Source organism: Balaenoptera ricei, chromosome 12 (genome assembly GCF_028023285.1).
Source record: "Balaenoptera ricei isolate mBalRic1 chromosome 12, mBalRic1.hap2, whole genome shotgun sequence".
Classification (NCBI taxonomy): Eukaryota; Metazoa; Chordata; class Mammalia; order Artiodactyla; family Balaenopteridae; genus Balaenoptera; species Balaenoptera ricei.
Genome location: NC_082650.1, coordinates 19,128,939 through 19,154,105, shown reverse-complemented (window position 1 = coordinate 19,154,105; position 25,167 = coordinate 19,128,939). Strand labels below are relative to the sequence as shown.

General features: G+C 35.1%; 1 protein-coding gene across 1 annotated transcript in view; it reads left to right on the top strand.

The window, feature by feature from the left end:
* Positions 1-25,167, top strand: part of ADGB (androglobin) — a 159,239-nt gene that overhangs the window by 12,084 nt on the left and 121,988 nt on the right. Inside the window, exons 2-4 of the mRNA XM_059941038.1 lie at positions 15,545-15,701; positions 20,359-20,451; positions 23,995-24,066. Of these exons, the coding sequence (XP_059797021.1) occupies positions 15,545-15,701; positions 20,359-20,451; positions 23,995-24,066 (322 nt within the window). The remainder of the gene's footprint in view (positions 1-15,544; positions 15,702-20,358; positions 20,452-23,994; positions 24,067-25,167) is intronic.

Genomic DNA, 25,167 nt, shown 5'->3' with positions numbered 1-25,167 from the left:
AAGAGGAAATAGGCAGTCTACCTGAAAAAGAGTACAGAGTAATGATAGTAAAGATGATCCAAAATCTTGGAAATAGAATGGAGAAAATACAAGAAACGTTTAACAAGGACCTAGAAGAACTAAAGAGCAAACAAATAATGATGAACAACACAATAAATGAAATTAAAAATTCTCTAAAAGGAATCAATAGCAGAATAACTGAGGCAGAAGAACGGATAAGTGATCTGGAAGATAAAATAGTGGAAATAACTACTGCAGAGCAGAATAAAGAAAAAAGAATGAAAAGAATTGAGGACAATCTCAGAGATGTCTAGGACAACATTAAATGCACCAACATTCGAATTATAAGGGTCCCAGAGGAAGAAGAGAAAAAGAAAGGGACTGAGAAAATATTTGAAGAGATTATAGTTGAAAACTTCCCTAATGTGGGAAAGGAAATAATCAATCAAGTCCAGGAAGTGCAGAGAGTCCCATACAGGATAAATCCAAGGAGAAACACACCAAGACATATATTAATCAAACTATCAAAAATTAAATACAAAGAAAAATATTAAAAGCAGCAAGGGAAAAGCAACAAATAACATACAAGGGAATTCCCATAAGGTTAACAGCTGATCTTTCAGCAGAAACTCTGCAAGCCAGAAGGGAGTGGCAGGACATATTTAAAGTGATGAAAGGGAAGAACCTACAACCAAGATTACTCTACCCAGCAAGGACCTCATTCAGATTTGACAGATAAATTAAAAACTTTACAGACAAGCAAAAGCTAAGAGAATTCAGCACCACCAAACCAGCTTTACAACAAATGCTAAAGGAATTTCTCTAGGCAGGAAACACAAGACAAGGAAAAGACCTACAATAACAAACACAAAACAATTAAGAAAATGGTACTAGGAACATACATATCAATAATTACCTTAAATGTAAATGGATTAAATGCTCCCACCAAAAGACATAGACTGGCTGAATGGATACAAAGACAAGACCCGTATATATGCTGTCTACAAGAGACCCACTTCAGACCTAGGGACACATACAGACTGAAAGTGAGGGGATGGAAAAAGATATTCCATGCAAATGGAAATCAAAACAAAGCTGGAGTAGCAATTCTCATATCAGATAAAATAGACTTTAAAATAAAGAAAATTACAGAGACAAAGAAGGACACTATATAATGATCAAGGGATCGATCCAAGGAGAAGATATAACAATTGTAAATATTTTTGCACCCAACATAGGAGCACCTCAATACATAAGGCAAATGCTAACAGCCATAAAAGGGGAAACTGACAGTAACACAATCATAGCAGGGGACTTTAGGGGACTTTAACACACCCCACTTTCACCAATGGACAGATCACACAAAATGAAAATAAATAAGAAAACACAAGCTTTAAATGACACGTTAAACAAGATAGATTTAATTGATATTTATAGGACATTCCATCGAAAAACAATGGAATGTAGTTTCTTCTCAAGGGCTCATGGAACATTCTCCAGGGTAGATCATATTTTGGGTCACAAGTCAAGCCTTGGTAAACTTAAGAAAATTGAAATCATATCAAGTATCTTTTCTGGCCACAATGCTATGAGACTAGATATCAATTACAGGAAAAAATCTGTGAAAAATACAAACACATGGAGGCGAAACAATACACTACTGAATAAGCAAGAGATCACTGAAGAAATCAGAAAATACCTAGAAACAAATGACAATGAAAACACGACGACCCAAAACCTGTGGGATGCAGCAAAAGCAGTTCTAAGAGGGAAGTTTATAGCAATACAGTCCTACCTCAAGAAACAAGAAACATCTCAAATAAACAACCTAACCTTATACGTAAAGCAATTAGAGAAAGAAGAACAAAAAAAACCCCAGAGCTAGCGGAAGGAAAGAAATCTTAAAGATCAGATCAGAAATAAATGAAAAAGAAATGAAGGAAACGATAGCAAAGATCAATAAAACTAAAAGCTGGTTCTTTGAGAAGATAAAATTTATAAACCATTAGCCAGACTTACCAGGAAAAAAATGGAGAAGACACATCAACAGAATTAGAAATGAAAACATAGAAATAACAACTGACACTGCAGAAATACAAAGGATCATGAGAGATTACTACAAGCAACTATAAACCAATTACAATGGACAACCTGGAAGAAATGGACAAATTCTTAGAAAAGCACAACCTTCCGAGAGTGAACCAGGAAGAAATAGAAGATATAAACAGACCAATCACAAGTAATGAAATTGAAATTGTGATTAAAAATCTTCCAAGAAACAATCCCAGGACCAGATGGCTTCACAGGTGAATTCTTTCAAACCTTTAGAGAAGAGGTAACACTTTTCCTTCTCAAACTCTACCAAAATATAGCAGAAGGAGGAACATTCTGTGAGGCCACCATCACCCTGATACCAAAACCAGACAAAGATGTCACAAAGAAGAAAACTACATGCTAATATCACTGATAAACATAGATGCAAAAATCTACAACAAAATACTAGCAAACAGAATCCAACAGCACATTAAAAGAATCATACACCATGGTCAACTGAGGTTTATCCCAGGAATGCAAGGATTCGTCAGTATACGCAAATCAATCAATGTGATACACCATATTAACAAATGGAAGGATAAAAACCATATGATAACCTCAATAGATGCAGAAAAAGCTTTCGACAAAATTCAACACCCATTTATGATAAAAACCCTCCAGAAATTAGGCATAGCGGGAACTTACCTCAACATAATAAAGGCCATATATGACAAACTCACAGCCAACATCGTTCTCAATGGTGATAAACTGAAACCATTTCCACTAAGATCAGGAACAAGACAAGGTTGCCCACTCTCACCCTCTCACCACTATTATTCAACATAGTTTTGGAAGTGTTAGCCACAGCTATCAGAGAAGAAAAAGAAATAAAAGGAATCCAAATCAGAAAAGAAGACATAAAGCTGTCACTGTTTGCAGAGGACATGATACTATACATAGAGAATCCTAAAGATGCTACCAGACAACTACTAGAGTTAATCAATGAATTTGGTAAAGTAGCAAGATACAAAATTAATGCACAGAAATCTCTTGCATTCCTATACACTAATGATGAAAAATCTGAAAGAGCAATTAAGGATATACTCCCATTTACCACTGCAACAAAAAGGATAAAATACCTAAGAATAAAGCTACCTAAGGAGACAGAAGACCTGTATGCAGAAAACTATAAGACGCTGATGAAAGAAATTAAAGGTGATACAAACAGATGGAGAGATATACCACGTTCTTGGATTGGAGGAATCAACATTGTGAAAATGACTATACTACCCAAAGCAATCTACAGATTCAATGCAATCCCTATCAAACTACCAATTGCATTTATCACAGAACTAGAACAAAAAATTTCACAATTTGTATGGAAACACAAAAGACCGCGAATAGCCAAAGCAATCTTGAGAAAGAAAAATAGAGCTGGAGGAATCAGGCTCCCGGACTTCAGACTATACTACAAAGCTACAGTAATCAAGACAGTATGGTAGTGGCACAAAAACAGAAATATAGATCAATGGAACAGGATAGAAAGCCCAGATATAAACCCACACGCATATGGTCACCTTATCTTTGATAAAGGAGGCAAGAATATACAATGGATAAAAGACAGCCCCTTCAGTAAGTGGTGCTGGGAAAACTGGACAGCTACATGTAAAAGAATGATATTAGAACACTTCCTAACACCATACACAAAAATAAACTCAAAATGGATTAAAGACCTAAATGTAAAGCCAGTCACTATAAAACTCTTAGTGGAAAACCTAGGCAGAACACTCTATCACAGCAAGATCCTTTTTGACCTGCCTCCTATTGAAATGGAAATAAAAACTAAAATAAACAAATGGGACCTAATGAAACTTAAAAGCTTTTGCACAGGAAAGGAAACCATAAACAAGACAAGAAGACAACCCTCAGAATGGAAGAAAATATTTGCCAATGAAGCAAATGACAAAGGATTAATCTCAAAAATATATAAACAGCTCATGCAGCTCAATATCCAAAAAACAAACAACCCAATCCAAAAATGGGCAGAAGACCTAAATAGACATTTCTCCAAAGAAGATGTACAGATTGCCAACAAACACATGAAAGGATGCTCAACATCACTAATCATTAGAGAAATGCAAATCAAAACTACAATGATGTATCACCTCACACCAGTTAGAATGGCCATCATCAAAAAATCTACCAGTAATAAATGCTGGAGAGGGTGTGGAGAAAAGGGAACCCTCTTGCACTGTAGGTGGGAATGTAAATTGATACAGCCACTATGGAGAACAGTATGGAGGTTCCTTTAACAACTAAAAATAGAACTACCATATGACCCAGGAATCTCACTACTGGGCATATACCATAATTCAAAAAAGAGTCATGTACCTCAGTGTTCATTGCAGCACTGTTTACAATAGTCAGGACATGGAAGCAACCTAAGTGTCCATCGACAGATGAATGGATAAAGAAGATGTGGCACATATATACAATGGAATATTCCTCAGCCATAAGAAGAAACGAAATTGAGTTATTTGTAGTGAGGTGGATGGAGTTAGAGTCTGTCATACGGAGTGAAGTAAGTCAGAAAGAGAAAAACAAATACAGTATGCTAACACATATATATGGAATCTAAGGGGGAAAAAAATGTCATGAAGAACCTAGTGGCAAGACAGGAATAAAGACACAGACCTACTAGAGAATGGACCTGAGGATATGGGGAGGGGGAAGGGTAAGATGTGACAAAGTGAGAGAGTGGCATGGACATATATACACTACCAAACGTAAAATAGATAGCTAGTGGGAAGCAACCACATAGCACAGGGAGATCAGCTCAGTGCTTTGTGACCACCTAGAGGGATGGGATAAGGAGGATGGGAGGGAGGGAGATGCAATAGGGAAGAGATATGGGAATATATGTATACGTATAACTGATTCACTTTGTTATAAAGCAGAAATTAACACACCATTGTAAAGCAATTATACTCCAATAAAGATGTTAAAAAAGAAAAAGAAAAGAAAAATAAAATACCTATGAACTAACTTAATCAAGGAGGTGAAAGACTTGTAAAGTGAAAACTACAAAACATTGCTGAAAGAAATTAAAGACATAAATGGAAACACATCCCATGTTCATGGATTGGAAGACCATTTTAATGTCATTACTACCCAAAGCAGTCTACAGATTCAATGTAATCTTTATCAAAATCTCAATGAATTTTTTACAGAAATAGAAAAACACATCCTAAAACTTATAGGGAATGGGTGACCCTCTGAAGATTTCAGGAGTTCTCTCTCTATGAAGCTCTCTTTTCTAGTCCTCTGTCCTTCAAACTCTAGCTGCCTTGGTCTCCCCTAGACTTTCTTTCATCTCCAGCTCCTCTATCTAAGGAATATGCTGAGATATGCCTAGGTTAACTCTCCCTGCACTGCAGCCGGAAAACTCTCTCATGGCCATAAGCTGAAGCAATTATAGGGCTCACCTCATTTGTTTCCTATATGTTGGTAATTACTATCCTTCATCATTTTATGACTGTGTCTTGAAAGCCAGTTTCATGTGTTTTGCTCAGGTTTTTAGCTGTCTTAGTTGGGAGGATCAATCCAGTCCTTGTTACTCCAACTGAAGTGGACATGGTATGTCTCAGGTTATTAAGTTCTACATTTTATTTCTAACTATTAAGATGAGAATATTTAAAGCAGTATTTATAGATATATATCCACAAATAATATATTGCAAGTATGGATAGAATTCTTTCCTTAAAAATAAAATTCCAAATTAGATATAATTGCCAGTATATATTATATTTTTTTAATTGGTTTTTGATGTAGTAGAGACATCATGATACAAAAGTTTTAATTAAAAGAATGCAACTTCCAGATCTTACGAAGATTACCTTAAATAAAATTTTCATAATCATTATATTGTGCTCACTTTTGAGTTGTATTTCAACTTCAGTATTCCTCAAACTTCCTATGTTAAACCAGTGGTCTGTTAAGAGTAAATGTTAAATAATATGTATCTAAAAATAAAATGTTTGTCTTAGTATAATGAGCAAAGTCAGCAATAACTACAAAACAAGGTTCAAGCTCCTCAACAAGACCCTAAGTGGGAACTGCCTGCCTATCTTATGTTTCTCTCCAGCCTAATTTCCCCTCACTTTATACTACATGCTCACCCAGTACTTGAAGGCCTCATAATTCTCTGCACCCACTCTGCTGTTTCTTACCTCTGACTGTCTTGTATGCTGTTCTTTCATAGTGATGTTCTTTCTCCTTTTTCAATATGGAAAATCTGTAGTTATCCTTCAAGACTGCTCAGATGCTATCTATTGCAGGAAGTTTCTCCTAATTGCCTCATATTAGGCACAATTCCCCCTCTACCACCTGTGAATACTTCCATCCCTGCACATACCACATTATATTGAAATTTTCTGTTTATCTGTTTGCATTCCAAAATAAACTCAAGAGTATAGATATATATTTACATATCTGTAACCCCATCATCTAGCACAGTGCTTGTCACAGAGCAGGTGTTCAATAAATGTGAGTTAAAAATAAGTGAACTGTTTGTTGAGTGAGAATCCTTTCTCATTCTGAAACAGTGTTTTTCTAAAATGTTTTAGTCTCCAGTCATATTGGTTGATTTGACCCTAATTTTTAAAATTCTGCATTCCTAATTTCCCTTCTACCCAAATTGTAATGAGTTGTTCCCTAATGTCAGGTCTACTCTTTCTCTTCTCTCTCAGTTTGGAAGTTTTATATTTTATTTATTGGAATATCTTTGCAATGGACTGAAAGTCTGCATTCCCCAAAATTCATATGTTGAAACCCTTATCCCAATGTGATGGTATTTGGAGGTGGGGCTTTGGAGAGTAATGAGTAATGTGAATTACTCACATTTGGGAAGTAATGTGAAGCCCTCATAAATGAGATTAGTGGACTTATAAGAAGAGGCCAGAGAGCTACCTATCTCTCTTTCCTCCATGTGAGGGCGCAAAGAGAAGTCAGCCATCTGTAAAACACAAGAAAGCTCTCATCAGAACCTGACCATGCTGGCAACCTGATGTCAGACTTCTAGGCTCCAGAACTGTGAAAAATAAACTTCTAACTGCTTATAAACCACCCATTCTATGGTATGATGTTATAGCAGCCCAAACTGACTAAGACAATCCTTAATTTTTTAAAATACCCTAATCTTTAAATATTTTCCTACAAAGTCTACAGTTAGTATTATTCCTAAAGAAAAAAACAGGCACGCTAGTGTCTATCAGAATTCCCTCTCTTTCCCATATCTTTTATTTTGTATGCCTTCAAAAGCACAAAGTGATTGTTATTATTTGTTTACAGGAAATACTTTTTAGAATTTTACCAAAATGTTATATTGACTCATTTGTTTACCATTGCAACTTGTATTCCACACTTTCATTCTGGGTTCATTTCTATTTTCCTGAGATAAATCCTTCATTAATTTTTTTTTTTTTTTTGGCGGGGGGCAAGAGTCTGTTATGGTAAACTCACATTTTCAAAATGTTTTTATTTAATTTAAAATAAATGTTTCTACCTCACTTTTGAATAAGAGTTTAATTGGGTCTTAATTCCAAGATTGACAGTTATTTTACCTCAGCTCTGAAGACATCACTTCACTGCTTTATAGTGTCTACTATTTGCTGTCAATTTGATTGGTTTTTATTTTTAGGTAACTTGTCAGTTCTTTAGATTTTAATCTTCAACATTGGTCTGTAATTTCAGTTGATCTATCTAGATGCAGAATTCTACTCCCTGACCTCCCATTTGTGCTTTGTTATTGGTTGATGTGCTTTTTCCAATCTGAAGACATGTCTCTCGTCAATTCTGAACATTTTTCAGCAGTTGTATCATCAAATATTTCTCCTAAACACCGCCCCCCCACCACCATTTTAACCATTTCATCCTTCTGAGACTTCTATTAGGCATACATTAGTGTTTTTCAATCTATCTACTTGGGTATTTCACATTTTCTAACTCTTTATCTATGAGAACACTTGATTTTTAAAATTCTACCTTCTAAATCATTAGTCCTCTTCAACTTTATTCAGTCTACTCTTTCAACATTTGAAGTTTCCATTACTAAAATTTTCCAATGTCTCTTTTTTATATTGGTCTTATTTTTTTGTTTTCTTGTTTGACATCTTCCTGTTCTCATTGCAAAGAAGAAATTTTATTCCTTTATCTTTTTGGTAATTCTAAATATACTCATTTTAAACACCTTTTAAGTTTGCTACATTATTTTTCTTTCCTTGGGTGTGATTTCTTTCTTTTGCTATATTTACTGACTGTCCTTTTAGTTTTAAGTTTCTTTTTTTGCTTTGTAATGTTAGTTCTTTAGTTCATATTTTAGTTCATATTTTAAACTCATGCATGCTGTTTTCTGCCATGAGGTTTGGATGGCTTTTAGGATGATTCCCTCCCTACCCATTCTGACATCCAGTAGGGATGCTGTAGTGAAAAGGACAGGATAGTTGTTACATTATTGAAATACTTCCTATCAGTTGGCAAGTAGCTGCTTTTCCAAACTCCCTGAAGAATATTTCTCTCCCATTGAACTCTGACTCCTTTTTGAGAACCCCAGGACCTATCCACAATTCAGTTACTAAATGGTTAAAAACCAGCTCAGGCCTCTAGCACTCTGTTCCAATACAAGAGCAAAGTCCTTTCTGATTGGTGGGTGCATTTTTATATCACCCCTGCTTCCACTCAAGTCTTAACATGGGGAGGTTGGAGGCTTTTCTCCCACGCAGGAAGTGCTATCCCTGATACCACATCCATGGTGGTAGAGGGCCATCCCCATCCCCATTTTTTCCCATTTGCCCAGACTATTTCCTCATGGAATCATAGGAAAGTGGCATATTGCCTCTGACACCGTAAGCTATAAGGGGAGTTATTCCAGCCTTAGTTCAATGCTAGGAGTTCATGAATACTCTAGACACTTGCTCATTCACAAAGCCTATTTCTGGTCTCCTGACATTTGCAGGGTGAATTCAGCTTCTTTTCCAAAATAGACTTTTAAGCTTGCTCAATTCCAATTCCCAGTACCTGCTTGTGGGTTACACTATTCCAGACCCCAATCCACCACTACAGGTTTAGTCCATTGACTTTTTTTAACTGAGATATAATTGACATATTATATTAGTTTCAGGTATATAACATTATGATTTGATATTTGTATATGTTTTGAATGATCACCACAATAAGTCTAGTTAACATCTGTCACCATATGTAGTTGCACATTTTTTTCTTTGTGATGTGAATTTTAGCAACTTTCAAAGATACAACAGTGTATTATTAACTACAGTCACTATGCTGTATTTTACATCCTCGTGACATTTATTTTTTATCTGGAAGTTTGTACCTTTTGACCATTGTCACCCATTTTGCCCACCCCTCACCTCCTGCTTTTGGTGACCACCCACTTACATTTTTCAGTGGCTTCCAATCATGATCAATTCATTTTAGTAATGAAAAGTATATATATATGTATAATTATTTTAACACCTGTGTATCTGTTGCTTACATTATACATCATTTTCATGTCAGACTATTCTGTTTGACTTTCCCCGCTGTTATAAATTTGCTTCTTTTATGCTTCCTCTCTTTTCCCCAGGAGTACCTTTATATTTTATATTTCTACTCTGGAAATCAGCCCCTTGCCTGGCTTTCTGGCATTTTTCTTCCCTCTAAACATCGGTTTCCTCTGGAATATAATTTGGCATTTGGGATATACATATTTTATATTTTAAACATTCCTCACTGATTTTATTAAAATTTTTGAAATAACTTTCCACGAATATGTTTTGTTTATAAGTTGCTAACCTCTCCTAAATGGGTCAGTGACACTTCACTTATCTCAATAGCATATTTAGACCTACTGTGTGGAAGAGAGCATTTAGCCATATAGCAGAGAATATACTTATCTCCGAAATCTTTTATACAACTTGTAATTTTAATGAATTAAATCATTTACTAGTACTTGGGTATATTGCTATACGAATAGAGTAACTCTGTATATTCCTGATTTTTTCAGGGGCCGGTTTGATTTCTTTGCATGTTTGAATTTTCTAAATTTTCAGCATTTATTTCCCAATATTACCAGTTCCTAAATCTTCAAAAGTCCTGGGTTACCTTTGTGTTTAAAGATTATCTTGTTTTCAGAATTGATGAAACCAGGAATAATGTGATTTGAATATTTTAAAGCATCCTGACTATGCTAGAACAGTAGGTACATTCTGGCAATGAAATTCAAAGGCATACTGTGCTGAGAGCTTCAAAAGCAACAGTTGTACATGATCATTTGAAGTTTACAGTATATTTGACATTGGACTGTATTTGACCATTGCTTGTACTGTGCGTGTAGCACAATAAGGGAGCTACTGAGCTGGTATAAGATACCTCTAATGAGATTCTTTTTAAGTGATCTTCAATATAGATGGAAACAAATTTGACATGTTACAAGGAAAGTAGGCCAATTAGTAATAAGGTTTCACAGCTTAAGGGAGGGAGCCAGAATATACTTACACTTGACAGAATGAAGAGGAAAGCAAAACAGAGTCTCAACAGAGCCCTTATTTTTTAAGAAATTAAATCTTCCTTTTACAAAACAGCTTTTAAGATTTTTGAGCTTCCTGAATGAGGTAATTTTATCATGGTTTTGATGGATACAAAATCACTAATTTCTTTTTATCTGTAAGGTTGTACCAACACTCAATAAAACAGAGGTACTATAATACACTAATTTATGCCTTGATTTTTAAAATTAATACTATGAAAAATTGCGCTTTTCCCCTGAAAACTGTTCTAGTCTTCCTTCTCTTACATGCTACTTAGGACCACCCCTTTACAATGTATATATTATCAGACTTTCTTTTCCAGCATTATGGTGGATCACAATTTTTAAAAATAACAATAATACCTAGAAACACCTACATAGAGAAATAAAAATGTTCAGGATCCAGAAATAAGGACGGAACTGAAAGTCAGAATGGCATGGCTCTGAGCTGAAGCTGCTGCATTGCCTTATCAGTTTATGAAAGTGGACTCTTTTGTTTTATCACATATAAGGCAAGATCTTGAGCCCAAATGAGTAAAGGGATTGCTCCCACCTTACATAAAGGCATGGCTTTCCACGAGTTTAATTTTCGGTAAAAAGGTGAATGAGAAAAATCCACCCAAGCACAGAGAGATTGATAAGAAAGCTAGCATTTCTCTGGCTGGTGTCTGGCTGAAAAAAAAAAAAAAAAGATTTTTTTTCCCTTGAGAAATGGAAACCCTTGGACTGAGACTTACATTAGTTTGAGATCTGATTTTAAAGTACCTGTAAGTTTCTGGATGGCTTATTCATTTGAGGTCTGTGAAAGAGGAAAACTCAATACTGCATGCAAAGAACATTCTTTCAACACAGGATTGTCTTGGAGGAAGGGTATTGGAGGGAAAGAAAACCCTTATCCTAATAAGGATAAGCTCATAATAAACGTGTCCTAAAACACAAGAACATAGAAAAGATAGGCAGAAGTTACAACAAAGAAGAGAATCAGGTGTCACAAATTTGATAATAGAAAAATGATCTTTATGTAATTTACCATGTATATGTTTATAATGATTAAAGATATAAAGGAGGAAATCCAAACCCTAAGAAAAGAATTACACTCTTTATGTTAGTCAGTGTTAGTAATCAATGCTAGCTACAGTAACAAAGTAGCAAATAGGAAGTACTCAATGCTAGCTTCAGTATCAAACAATCCCCAAACCTCAGTGACCTTACACAACAAAAGATACTTCTCATTCATACCAGAGTATGATCAGGAGTTTAGTGGTGCCTTTGCATGTGCTACATAAGGATTCTTGGCACCTTTCATCTTGTGGTATTACCATTTTCTAAAGTCTTCTCATAAGGACTGAGCCATACATCAAGCAGGAAGAGAGTAAGAAGTATCTCAGGAAATGTTTTAGGAGCATAAAGATGGGATATAACACATCTCCCCACATGCTATTTTCCAAAACACCATCACAAAATACCAGCCAACCTGCAAAGGAGTATGGGAAACATAGGAAATGGAAAACAGGACTGGTGAGCATCTGGCCAATCTCTACCTATATATAAAAATTTGAAACAGTTCTAATTAGAAATTATAGAAATATAAAGACATATATTCTTCTATTTCATGTAAATAGGTAGATGACAGAGAAATATATAGATTGCCCATGTTGTCCAGGCACTGTTCTAGTTGCTGGAGATAGAGGGAGTGAAGAAAAACCCAGTGTTCCTGCCGCTGGAGAACTTACAAACCCTATGTTTGGAAACATACAATAAGCACATAAATGATTAGTGAGAGAACTGTCAACTGCTATTAAAGATGAAAAGATGCAGAGAGGTGAGGGTTGCTATATTAGGTAGGGTGTTCAGGAAAGTCCCTCCCAAACTTGACCTTAGAAGATGAAATTTGCAGAGACCTTAACCTTCTTGTTGCTAAGTTCAATATTTATTTGTTAATAATTCATCTTGTTTGATCTGTTAGGAGCATTTGGATCTGTTGCTCTTTCTCTCATTTTTTAAAAAACAGCTTTACTTGGCTTCCAGGGCATCACCCTCTACTGTGTTTTTCCTACCTCACTGTTTCTTATTGCTGCTGTAAGAAAACACCACAAACTCAGTTATTTAAAAGAGTGCAAGTGTATTATTTTGCAATTCTGGAGGTCAGAAGTCCAAAATGGGTCTCACTGAGCTAACAAGTGTCAGCAGGCCTGCATTCCTTTCTGGAGGTTCAAGGAGAGAATCCATTTCTTTGCCTTTTCCAACCTCTTGAAGCTGCCCACCTTCCTTGGCTTGTGGTCTCCTTTCTCTGTCTTCAAAATCAGAAGTTTTGCATTTTTCTGTCTAGTCTTCAGGAGTCACATCTCCCTCAGACGTCTTCTGTCTCCTTCTTCCAGTTTTGAGGACCCTTATGATTCCACTGAACCCACCCAGATAATCTGGGATAATCTCCCCATCTCAAGGTACTTAACTTAAAGATATCTACAAACTCTCTTTTACCATGGAAGGAAACATATCCACCGGTTCTGGGGATAAGGATATGGACATATGGACATATTTGGGGGACCATTATTCTGTCTACCACACTCACTGACTGCTTTTCTCAGTTTTTTGGGTTTTTTCTTCTCTTTTAATATGGAGTACTAGGGCAGATATGTAGCTGTACTGATTAATAGAATATTGAAATGTTTCTATATTGATTCGTGAGTAGCCTTAACAATAACCTCACCAATAACCCTGATCCCCAGACTTTTCTGATTCTTGCCCTGGGTCCCTGACCCACCCTGAGGACCTTACATCCCCGACCCTACTACTTAAAGTAAAGGATAAATGTCTGGCGGAGCTGGTGGCTTTGAAGACCCTGATCCAGGATCATGGACAGCATCTATTTAGACCAGTCAATGCTCATTCCTTCCCAGTTGTTAGGCATTTTGAATAGCACCCCTGGGACTGCCTCTTCTTTATGTATGATCATTTTCTTGGTGATTTCACCGAATCTTAAGAGTTTAGATATCATTGAAATGCTAATGACTCTCAAATTTTCACTTTTAGTCTATTTCTTTCTTCCAAACTTCAGAATTCTATAACTACCTGTTTAACATCTCCATGAATGTATGATAAACATCTAAAACACAACTCATTCAAAAGTGAAATGTTGCTTTATTGCCTACCTCAGCTTTGTCCCATCCCATAATCTTCTGTCTTTTAGGCAATATCAACTCAATACCTACTTGTTCTGCCTTTAAAATATACACAAGGGACTATTTCTTGCCTCCTCTACTGTTACCAACCTGGTCCAAACCACCACCAGCTCTCACCTGTTGTTTCAATGCCTTCTAAGTTGTCGCTCTTGTCTTTTCTGAACATAGCAACAAAAGTGATTATAAAATTTCAGTTATGTCATGTTATAACCCTGCTCAAAACCCTCCTTTGGTTTCCTGTCTCACTCAGACTAAAGACCCATGTGCTTCCCTTTGTTTAGATCACCTTTATTATCTTTGCCCCTCCTGTTACCTCTCTGAAATCATCTCTTTTTAACCCCCTCTTCAGCCTCACTGATCTCATTATTATTCTTCAAATAAGCTAGGATGCTCTTTGCATCTGGAATACTATTCCTTGTTTGTGGAACATTCTTCCCACAGGTATCCACATAGCTTGATCCTTTATTTTCTTTCACTATTTACTTAAATATAACCCTATTATAGACACTTCCCGTAACTACTGTATTAAAAATTGTGCAACTTAACTCTTCAGGTCCCCTTTCCTCTTTTATATTTCCCTTTAGCATTTTTCACTTTATAATATACTATTTATTTTACTCAATTCATGCTGTTTATTTTGTGTCTCCACTGCTAGATTATGAACTCAATAAGGGTAGAGATTTTAGTCTGGTTTGTTCACTGCTTATCCCGGGGTCTAGAGCAGGCTTCCAGCCTCACAAGTAGCTAAAAACTTGAATAATTAAGAAGATGCCTTTTTTAGATTTTACAATTCATAAAAATGTAGAAAAAGCAAAAGAGGTTTAGAGATAGGAAAGCACCAATATACTCACAGTGAGACTATAAAATAAGTCCAGCTTTTCTGCAGAAAATTACTCAAAATATATCACAAACTTTAAACCTGCATATATTTTGATTCAGTAAGTCTCCTTATTAAAATCTATCCTAAGGAAATAATCACGTATGCAAAGATTTGGCAACAGGGATAGCCATCACAGTCTTGTTTATAATTGTGAAAATTTTTTTAAATCAAAACCCTCAAATTTCCAACTATAGAAACTTAGTTAAATGAAAGACAATATATCATACAATGGAAGATTATGCAATCATTCAATTAGTATTTAAACACTTATTGGCATGGGAACTATCAACAATAGACTGATAAGTGGAAAAAAGCAATCTGTAAAAGAGAATATGATGAATGATGTCATTTTTGAGGAAAGATGTATATCCTTGTACAGTGACCTGAGAGGATGGATAATTTTTAACAATGTGGTTTCTAGAATGAGGTGAGTATGCCTTTCTTATTTATCTGATTTGTATTTTTTAATTTTCTTTTAAAATGATGATCATATAGCACTTTTATATTTGGGAAAATCCAAATTATATTTTCACTGATCTTCAAAAAGCAATCACTATTATACATGTAAAGGATTTTCATTGGGTATGGTTTGTATATAAATATTCCCCTTCGTGGCATCTTGCGTGTTTATGATGAATGTCCTGCCTTAATAAGTAGGGGCTAATGCTCAAAATTTGCTTACAGAATAAACTCTGGGGTATTTCTGTCCTTAGAACCTTAACATGTGGAAGCTGTCCATCCACTGTATTGAAAAATATGTTTAACATGATTGCTAACCAGATAATTAAATTTACATCATGAAATTAATCCAGTATTTTACCTCAGAGATTTGAATGAAAATCACCTCCCCCCCCCTGTCTCTAGTCAGTTCCCGTTTGGCAGTAATGTGCAACCCAGTGAACAGAAGAAGGGGAAATATCCAATCTGGCCAGAATGGAGCGAGGCAGACATAAATGCTGAAAAGTGGGATGCAGGCAAAGGTGCAAAAGAAAAGGACAAAACAGGGAAAAGCCCTATACTTGTAAGTAGACTTGAATATGACTAGATTTCATTTTGGTTGTTGCTTGTTTAATGGAATAAGATTTGTTAACGTGTGCACATGCTCACTCCTCTCCACAGTCTCCATTCAAAAGAGAAATTTTGTCTTTGTCCACCTTGCCTCCCCCATCCTACCTTGTCTTTCCAAGCCTTAGTCCTGAGCTTTGGTGAATCACGTTTCAGTAAATGGGAGGAGAGAAATGACCAAAGAGTCATAATGGAAGAAAGGGAAAATTGCTAGAACAGGCTAGCAAGTGGATTTTGAACAGAATTGGGAACCAGACATTTAGAGATGGTGGTTTCGAAAATGAGAGCCCCCCACGAAACTGTGTGCTGTTATTTGGAGATTACAGGGAAGATAAATTTTTAAGAGATGTTACTATAAGAATTGAATCCTTCTTAATATCTGCCCCCCAAGACATTTGGGTAAAAATCCAGGTTACTCTTCATTTACCTGTAGCTTTTAAACATGTTGCGTCCCTGAGATTGGAGCTGAGAATGGGGTTCCTACATTTTCCAGTTATATTATTCTAGGTTCTTTTGCTTACTTAAAAATGTTTTTTTTCTAAAAACTTCTTTATAGAAGGTACCGGTCTGGGTTGCATTTTAAATATGACCCATTTATTTGGTGCAGTAATTCATTCAACAAAAGTACTTTTAAAACACAATACACGCAGAGGGAGGAGATATGGGGATACATGTATACATATAGCTAATTCACTCTGTTATACAGCAGAAACTAACACACCATTGTAAAGTAATTATACTTCAATAAAGATATTAAAAAAGAAAACACAATACAATTTTCAGAACACAAACAAAATTGCCGTAATGGCTAGGTTGAACTCTAGTGTCTTTTTTTGCATAAAGCACTCTGAAATGGTACTTATTAGCATTTACATTTTGTTCACAAAATGCAGTCACCAACTGCATGATTCATATCAGTAATTTGTTTACAAAAGATACTCAATAATGATAACTAATTGCTGACACTGTTAGTATTTGAACAATTTCAAATAACAATATGTGAGGGAATGCATTCTTTGTACCATGCCTAAGGTGATTATGGAACTTTTAGATGCAAAGGACTTTTGAACTCTCTGGGTTCAAATGAAAATGGTCATATTCTACATATTTTATAGAAATTCAGATCTTATGGGGATTGTCTGTGAACTTTCATCAGCAAGATAGATTGTGCATATCCTCAGTTGAGCAGCTGAGCTCTGGAAAAGATCCAGAGATGAGTCACTCCAAATTGCGAAGGATCAACGGGGAAGGGAAGAGCAGAAGTACCTGAAAACTTTGAAATAAGAAATAGCATATAAAACAACATTTTAAGGACCTTAGAATGCAAACATATCTTTATTAGATGACTATGAACAGTTCTTACAGATCTCTGGAAGGTCAGGTGCCAAATTCTTGAACTTAATGTTCAAGAAACAAGGGCAAGTCTGTTGGAAGAACATTTATTGGAGAAAAACCATTGAGACTGGAGCAGTAATAAATGTGCTGGTCAAATGGACAGTTGATGTCCATTTCATTTGGGGTCAACATATAGGACTATTGCTGGCTGCTGTATAAAACTGCATGATTTGGGAAGCACTAGCCCTAATCCTGCTGTGAACAGGGGCTATTCCAATGGGGGGTGACACTTCAGAACCTTAACTAACACCCCATTCTGCCACCGCAGCTTTCACAAGGTAGGAGAGCACAGCTCACGTCCTAGTTATTACGACAGTGCAGAGTGGTGCCATCTGAGATAGAACCTTGCTTTCCACCCCCAGCCCCAGTTCTGTTCCACAACCTCAGCATTCATGGCTCAGGAAGCAATAGTTTCCCCGCTGGAGTGAGTCATGGACACTCCAAGCACTGTGGTTGCATTTCTGTGATATGGTGGCACATTAGCTCTGAGCCATGATTTGCAGCATCCATATTTTACCAGGATAAATTGCCTTAAGCATGTAACCATGGCAGTTATCCTTGGAATTTTACAAAGGCCACTTCTTTAGATGTGAGACTAGTGATCAGGAAATCAGCCTCAGATGCCCGACCCTTCCCTGTAAGTCCAGCGTTATGTCTCACTTACTCAGCAAGAAAAGGACATGATGGGTGAACCAAATTAAGAGGTATACGATAAAGTACTATAAGGTGGATGTAAGAAATATACCTAAAGCAAAATGACATGGAAGGATTACCATTCACAATATGAGGGGCTCAAATCCTGGAGAAAAGGGAATCACAATGGGATGAGCCCCACTATTTTTTTTCCTCAAAGACATTTATTAATTCAAGGCATGGAAATTAGAAAGCAAGCACAGAGTATTGGCCTGGGGCTTATGTCAGTTCTTCTGGGCTGAAGGGAAGGAGGATATTGTCTGGGACTGCCAAAGCAGCCAGAACTTGAACCCAAATCTCAGAGGTAACTATAGAGAAGTGATCTGTAAATTTTGCATACAATTTTATTTTGAGACATTTGTCTACCTCCTAAGCTGTGAGTGTGAAGTTTTGCTGCTGAGCAAATGAGTAAAAAGCAGCAGCCTGGAAGCTTAATAATTGAGAAAAGATTTCAAGATGATACGTAGAGAATGGAATTCAATGTACACCAAGTGAAGGGACCTTGATAAACACTCCAGACTTTTAGTTAGTGCCCCAACATGGCTACAGAATTCCACATTGAGTAAGAACAAACCAAAATCACACCAGTCCTGCCAAATCCTAAGACCCAGTGTTGACTAGGTCTAGTTCATCTTGTGCTCTGCCTGTCAGAAGGGAATAAAATCCTCCTCTCTGGATGAAGACATCATCATTTAGAATGTGTATAAATTTTTATATCCAGCATATATCATACAATCAAAATTTACCAGACATGAAGAGAAACGGAACCAAGTGACTAAAAATCAAGAGGAAAAATCAGATAATAGAAACAGATCCAAAGGAGACTCTTTTGGAATTGTCAGATAGGGGACTTTAAAATTACTAAATTAATATTTGCAGGGAAAAAAGCAATGTGAGAGAAACCCAGAAGTCTAGTACAGCTCCTGAAAAGACATCAGTTTGTCTTTTAAGGACTCATTCTTCTATCATTTTGACTGGATGTTAGGGTTGCCTTTATCTTCATTTGAATTATTCCAGTATCTTAAATTTGACAATAAACCACATGCTCCAGATACACATAGACATTTATTATGTTTAACGCTCAGACAATGCCCTAAAATATAACCTATTTCTCAAGCCACACCAGCATTAGGGTAAACATATAATTACGATGAAAATCACAAAACAGTATATTTTCCCCTGTGCCTATTAACTGAGGTGAAATTTAATTACATTTCTTTTTCCCATACAGATAGTTTATGTTCCTTTAGCATTTTGTTTGTAATCCTAGAAATTGTCATGTTATTTCTTGTAAAGATCCCCTGTCCCCTACCATTTTATGAGCTATGAGAATTTTTACATAGCAGCTACCTGAAGTCTCTCTGACTTGCTAGACTGCTTGCATATGGATATCATTCTTTCTCCAGAACTCACTAATTGACTCATAGTTGGGGCTCAAAAATTAAAGAATTAATTGCATTCTTGAGCATTTATCCCAGATTAATGGAAATTCACATTCACACAAAAACCAGTAACCTATACACAAATGTTCATAGCAGCTTTATTAGTAATAGCTTCAAACTGGAAACAGCCCAGATGGCCTTCGATGGGCAGGTGGTAAACGAACAAATATCCATAGCATGAAATATTACTCAGCAATAATCAACAAACTACTGATACATGCAACAACTTGAATGGATTGAATCTCCAGGGAATTAGGCAGAGAGAGAAATAAAGCCAATCCAAAGGGTTATAGACTATATGGTAGGTTCCATTCATATAACATTACTGAAATGACAAAATTATAAACGTCAAGACTAGCGATTGCCAAGTGGTAGGGATTAAGCACAGACTGGGGAGTTGGAAGATGGGTGTGGCTATAAAAGGGCATAAGGAGGATCCTTGTGCTGATGGAAATGTTCTGTATATCTTGGCTGTGTCAGTGTCAATATCCTGGTTGTGTTCTATAGTTTTGCAAGATGGTATGGCTGAAGAAATTGGGTAGAGAACGTAGGAACTCTCTGTATTATTTCATGCAATGGCTTATGAATCATGATTATCTCAAAATAACAAGTTCAATTAAAATAATTAATAAATGAAAGTCAGATCAAAGGTACAAATTTCATTTACATATCATCTTTTTTATGATTCTAACTGAAAAGTAAGTAAATACTTTTCAATCTTCTCTACTCAGATTTAAAAAATATATATTTTCAGTGGAAAATGTGGCCATATCTGGCCCATCCAAAATTGTTTCCCCACCATACCTAATTCACATTCCCAAGCCACTCATGCTTGTTTGAACTGCTTCCTCTGCAATCAAAATGCTACTCAGTAATCAAGGTTTCATTAATTAAATACAGTATTGTTAACTTCAGTATTCTCCAAGTACTGTAAGAACTAGCTCTGAGAACAAACACACAAATTACTCTAAAAATGCTTATTTATTGATCAGATCAATGCACGTATTCATTTTTATTAGGATAGAGTTGTTTTTGTTTTAATAAAACTATATGGAGAAAATATTTAATACGTTTTTTATATAGCATTTTTTTGAAGACCCTGAAGGAAAGATTGAATTACCACCATCATTGAAAATTTATTCCTGGAAACGTCCACAGGATTTTTTAATTAATCAGGTAAGAGATATTTTACTATTAAAATATGTATTAACTATGAGATATAATATCCTAGTTATGAAAATTTGCATTTTAAAAGCTTTTTAGGGTAATTTTTTCTTGGTATTTAGTAAGAAAAAGTAATTACTTTTTGGCCTTTAAATTAGAAATAAATATTTATCGATATAGTTTGTACTGGTTTCCAAGAGAATAATGAAATTTTGTTTAGGGCCTCAAGTTTCCTTCTTCTCTTCATGATGTCAAATTTTAACCTAAAATGTTGCAAAAAGTTATTCCTTAGTTTCTGACAGACTTTCTTCTTTCTGCTTCTTACATGGTGTAAAGGTCTGTTTACGCTAGTGTTAATAAGCATTTATTTTCCAGCCCAAGAGATCTGCACTTGGATCTCTCTATTCCAGGAATTTTTGAATAATTTTTCAAGTGCCACTTTCATTTCTGAACCCCATGTGAATCACACTGACATGGACATCACCCAAGAAAACTTCATTTTAAATAGCACTTATGTACATTAAACTTTAGACCTACTGGTCTATCTTCCTAATTAATAGCTATGTTAGTTTGAATATATTTGGTATTTCCAAGGGTTTAATTATCACTAATGCCTTTTTTCCCTTCTTGAATCTCCCATTTTCATTTAATGCATAGAAAACCAGTAGACTAAATTAGTTATTTAATGCTAGTCAAAAGGTTATAATGAAGCTGATTCTTCTGTAATCATGGAATTCACTGCATCTCTGTTTCTATGCCTAGTGATTTTATTCCTAAGAGTTTTAGCTTTTAGAAGCACTGCTACTAATGTAGAAAATACAATTTATCTGTCATGCTTTTCAATTATTGTTATTAGTTAAGAAAGTCAGAAATCCTAAATCCTAAATATTTATTAAAATGAGAAAATAAAAAGGTACATCTTTGTCCATCAGAGTATTTATTCAATGCCTATCTGTAAGACATTTTAAAGAAAATAAATCAAATTTACAAAAACCATACCTTTAAATTACTTATAATGTTAGGTAACATCGAAATGAAGAATACAAATTCTGTGATGTTAATATAATACACTTAATATTTATATATTATTAATAACACTCAGGTTCTACTCAGTATAAGTGCAGAGTTTATATTCCATGCAAATGAAGGATATGAATTCCATGAAATGAGTGTTGTAAGTTTGAATAAGTAGGAAAGTTTTATACCTTTTTCTCTTTTAGCATACCTTAGTTCTGGAAGATACACTTATACTAAAAATAAACTGATTCATTGTTGTTAATGACACTTCCACCTGTATTTATTGAAATGCTGCCATCCATCTCCTTACCTCTCCTCTCCCTCTGCGCTGACTCCTTCTCTTGATCCATCATGCTGAAGTGTGAACCAGAACAGCCCAAACTGAAAGTCTAGCTAAGCAGGAAAGTTTTAGAATAGTGCTTGTCAAGTTTTAATGTATGAGACCACAGTGATAAATACATTTTACATTGAGAGTCATTAAATATGGACATACATAAAGTTTAGACAAAAATATTACAAAACAATAATGACCTTTCTATATGAAATTTACTCTATTTATTATAGTCCATATATGTAAAGATATATATATATATATATTCCTGAAACATCTTATAGATATATATATGTGTGTATATATATATGTATATAGTCCTGACCCATTAAATGATTTCATGAATCACTAAATAATTGCAACCCACAATTTAAAGAGCACTAGAAACATACCCCAGGACACTAAGCAAAATATGAAATCAAAGGACATGATTTAAGTCAAAGAGAAGCTAACTTATTAAAAAACTTAAAAGCCTAAATTTAAGATATCAGAGTCAACATGGACCATTCCAACCAAGGGGGTTAACACGCCCTAATAGCAGAGTGAATAATCAGATTTGTTTATTTCTGAGAACCAGATATTGGTGGCCCAGGTCCTTCAATGTTGATTATATTAAACAGATGTAAGATGTCTAAAACTTTGTCTTGCCCCAGGTATAGGTGTAGGGGATAAAGATGCTAAAATACCATTGCAGAGACCTCTGTCTTAATATTTGTTGTCTTTTTAGAAACTGTCAGTTCCTCCTTTCCATTTGTCAGCAGGTGACTATTAAGTCTAACCCGTCAAACCTTAGATATCTAATACATATTTAATCTATAGTCAATTTTAATGCATTTTGTACATACTGAAAGGTATAGGCATTTTAGAAGTGTTGCGTCACAATCAGACAAACCAGAATTATATATATATATATATGCAAACATAAAGTTATATATATGTAATTTTATAAATTATATAAATTATATTTTTAAACTATGAACATAAGAGTCAATTCAGGCCTTCAAGGTAGTTTTAGGTAAATTTTTCTCAGACATATAAAAATATTTTATTGAATTTTCAAGATGCTAGTTATACAGATGATTGAGAGTAATTGATGGCATTAGTTTCTATAAAAATCTATTTTGCTAATCAAAGCAACTTTCATTTTATTTTGATATGTTAAATATATAAGGTTGATATTAATTGTAACTAATTTTAAAAACTGTTACAAGTCATATTTTGGTCTAAATATAAAAGCAAACTTAGATATATACCAATTAAATAATGACCACCAAATTAACTTTAAAAGACATAACAATATTTAAAGTTGAGCAAGATTTTAAAAAGCTGTCTCAGCTAATATTTTTTATCCAAGATGAAGACATTTTTCTAGCTACCAGATGTTAACTAAGCTTCAGGTTTAGCTAGAGCGGTTAATTTAAATTTCAAATCAGGTTTTAAACTCTCAGTTTGTGAGTTTATGCATGCTAAATTTATCTGCATATGTTATATCTTACAACATTTTATTATATGTTAAAATATTGTATTTTTTTTTTTTTTGAATTTTTAAGACTTTATTGTGGAATGTCCTCTGGGGACAGAACCAGGCCAGACTAGAAACATCCATCAATAAAATTAATGAAACAAAAAGAGTCTTGTAATTTCTGAGCTACAGAACTGGAAATATAACAAAGAACTGGTGGATTACTATGTTAAAATATATATATTTTAAAGTCAAGAATTTTCCTAGAAGTGCTACATCATCCTCAAACATTCTAAAATTACTATGGCTAAATTTGTATCTAAGAATAGCATATCAATGACTTACAGGTGTTTCAGATACCCTTGGAAGATAGATTATGTCACCCTTGGTATCTTTGCCTCATTTTCACTAGCCACTTTATGCCCTTTATGATGGAGGGAAGATAAAGCCTTAATAAATATTTACCTGCCAATGTCATAAAATACTGTATTTTATAGGTATTACATTATTAAATTAATGTCACCTACAGCTCTAACAGGGTTATCTTACAGAATAATATGCTTATTTTTTATTTCTTCTAATTCCTCTGGTTGTGAGAAATGAAATCGAGTTTGGCCTGTTTACAGCACATGAAACTGTTTCATTAAGCTACATTTCCTTTATTTTTCCTAAAGAGTAATATCTCTCTCTCTCTCTCCCTCCCCATATATATATATATATATATATATATATATATATATTTCAGGCTCCAGTGGTTGTGAAAAACGAAATCCTGTTTGACTTGTTTTCAGCAAATGAGCATTTACTCTGCAGTGAGGTAAGTAGGGGAGTATCAACCTAAGAAAAGCCTCCCTGCAGAATGCCTTTGGGACCCGCCCTTAAACAATTCCCAGTCGGTCAATTTCAGTGCTGTCTTGCTCACCTTTAAGTTCTGGTATAACTGAATATTTCATAAGCCAGACACTCAAAGAGGAAGAGAAGGCTCTTTAATTGAGTAGAGAGAACAGGTGGGGGAGATGTTAATATTAGCACTGCTTATGCCCCTATTCTCCCACCCATGGACCAGGGTAGCCCAGTACACACCATCTAGGCCTTTCTCCTCCAGATCCATGTGCCTAGCAATTGACATAAAGTTGTTGCCAGTCTGGCCCTACATCATGTCCAAGAGTAGGGTGTTTGGTGTTGTTTGACTTGCTAATGTGGAGAAATCAGGGGGTGCAGCTCAAATGCAACACCTCATTGAAACAAACCAGATTTTCAGTGCAGCAGTCCTATAGCAAGTGGGAACACACCTCCCCACTCTCCACCCGGGGTTCTATACATCAGAAGCAGACCTGTTCCACTCCCCTAAGGTAGTTACATCAGAAACAGGGGCTTTTTGATTATTTTCTCCTAAGGTCCAGTCAGAGGAGTGGGGCAGAGTCATTATCCATTTAAACATTTTGTCTTTCTGATCTTTAATATCTTGACCAATATTAAAATCAAAATATTTTTTCTGAAGCCAGGTTGTACTGATTAGTATAAAGTTATCTCTGAATTGTTTTATATTTTATAGTTTAGTCTAAAATATGCTTTTTTTATGAATTCTAAACCTACATAGACTTTAGCATATCATTTTTCAAGAGAAGTGTAAAATATTTATGTATTGAAATATAGTTGATTTACAATGTTGTCTTAATTTCTGCAGTACAGCAAAGTGATTCAGTTATACATATATATATATATATATATATATATATTCTTTTTTATATTCTTTTCCATTATGGTTTATCACAGGATATTGAATATAGTTCCCTGTGCTATACAGTAGGATGTTGCTGTTTATCCATTCTGTATATAATAGTTTGTATCTGCTAAGCCCAAACTCCTACTCCATCCTTCCCGAATCCCCCTCCCCCTTGGCAACCACAAGTCTGTT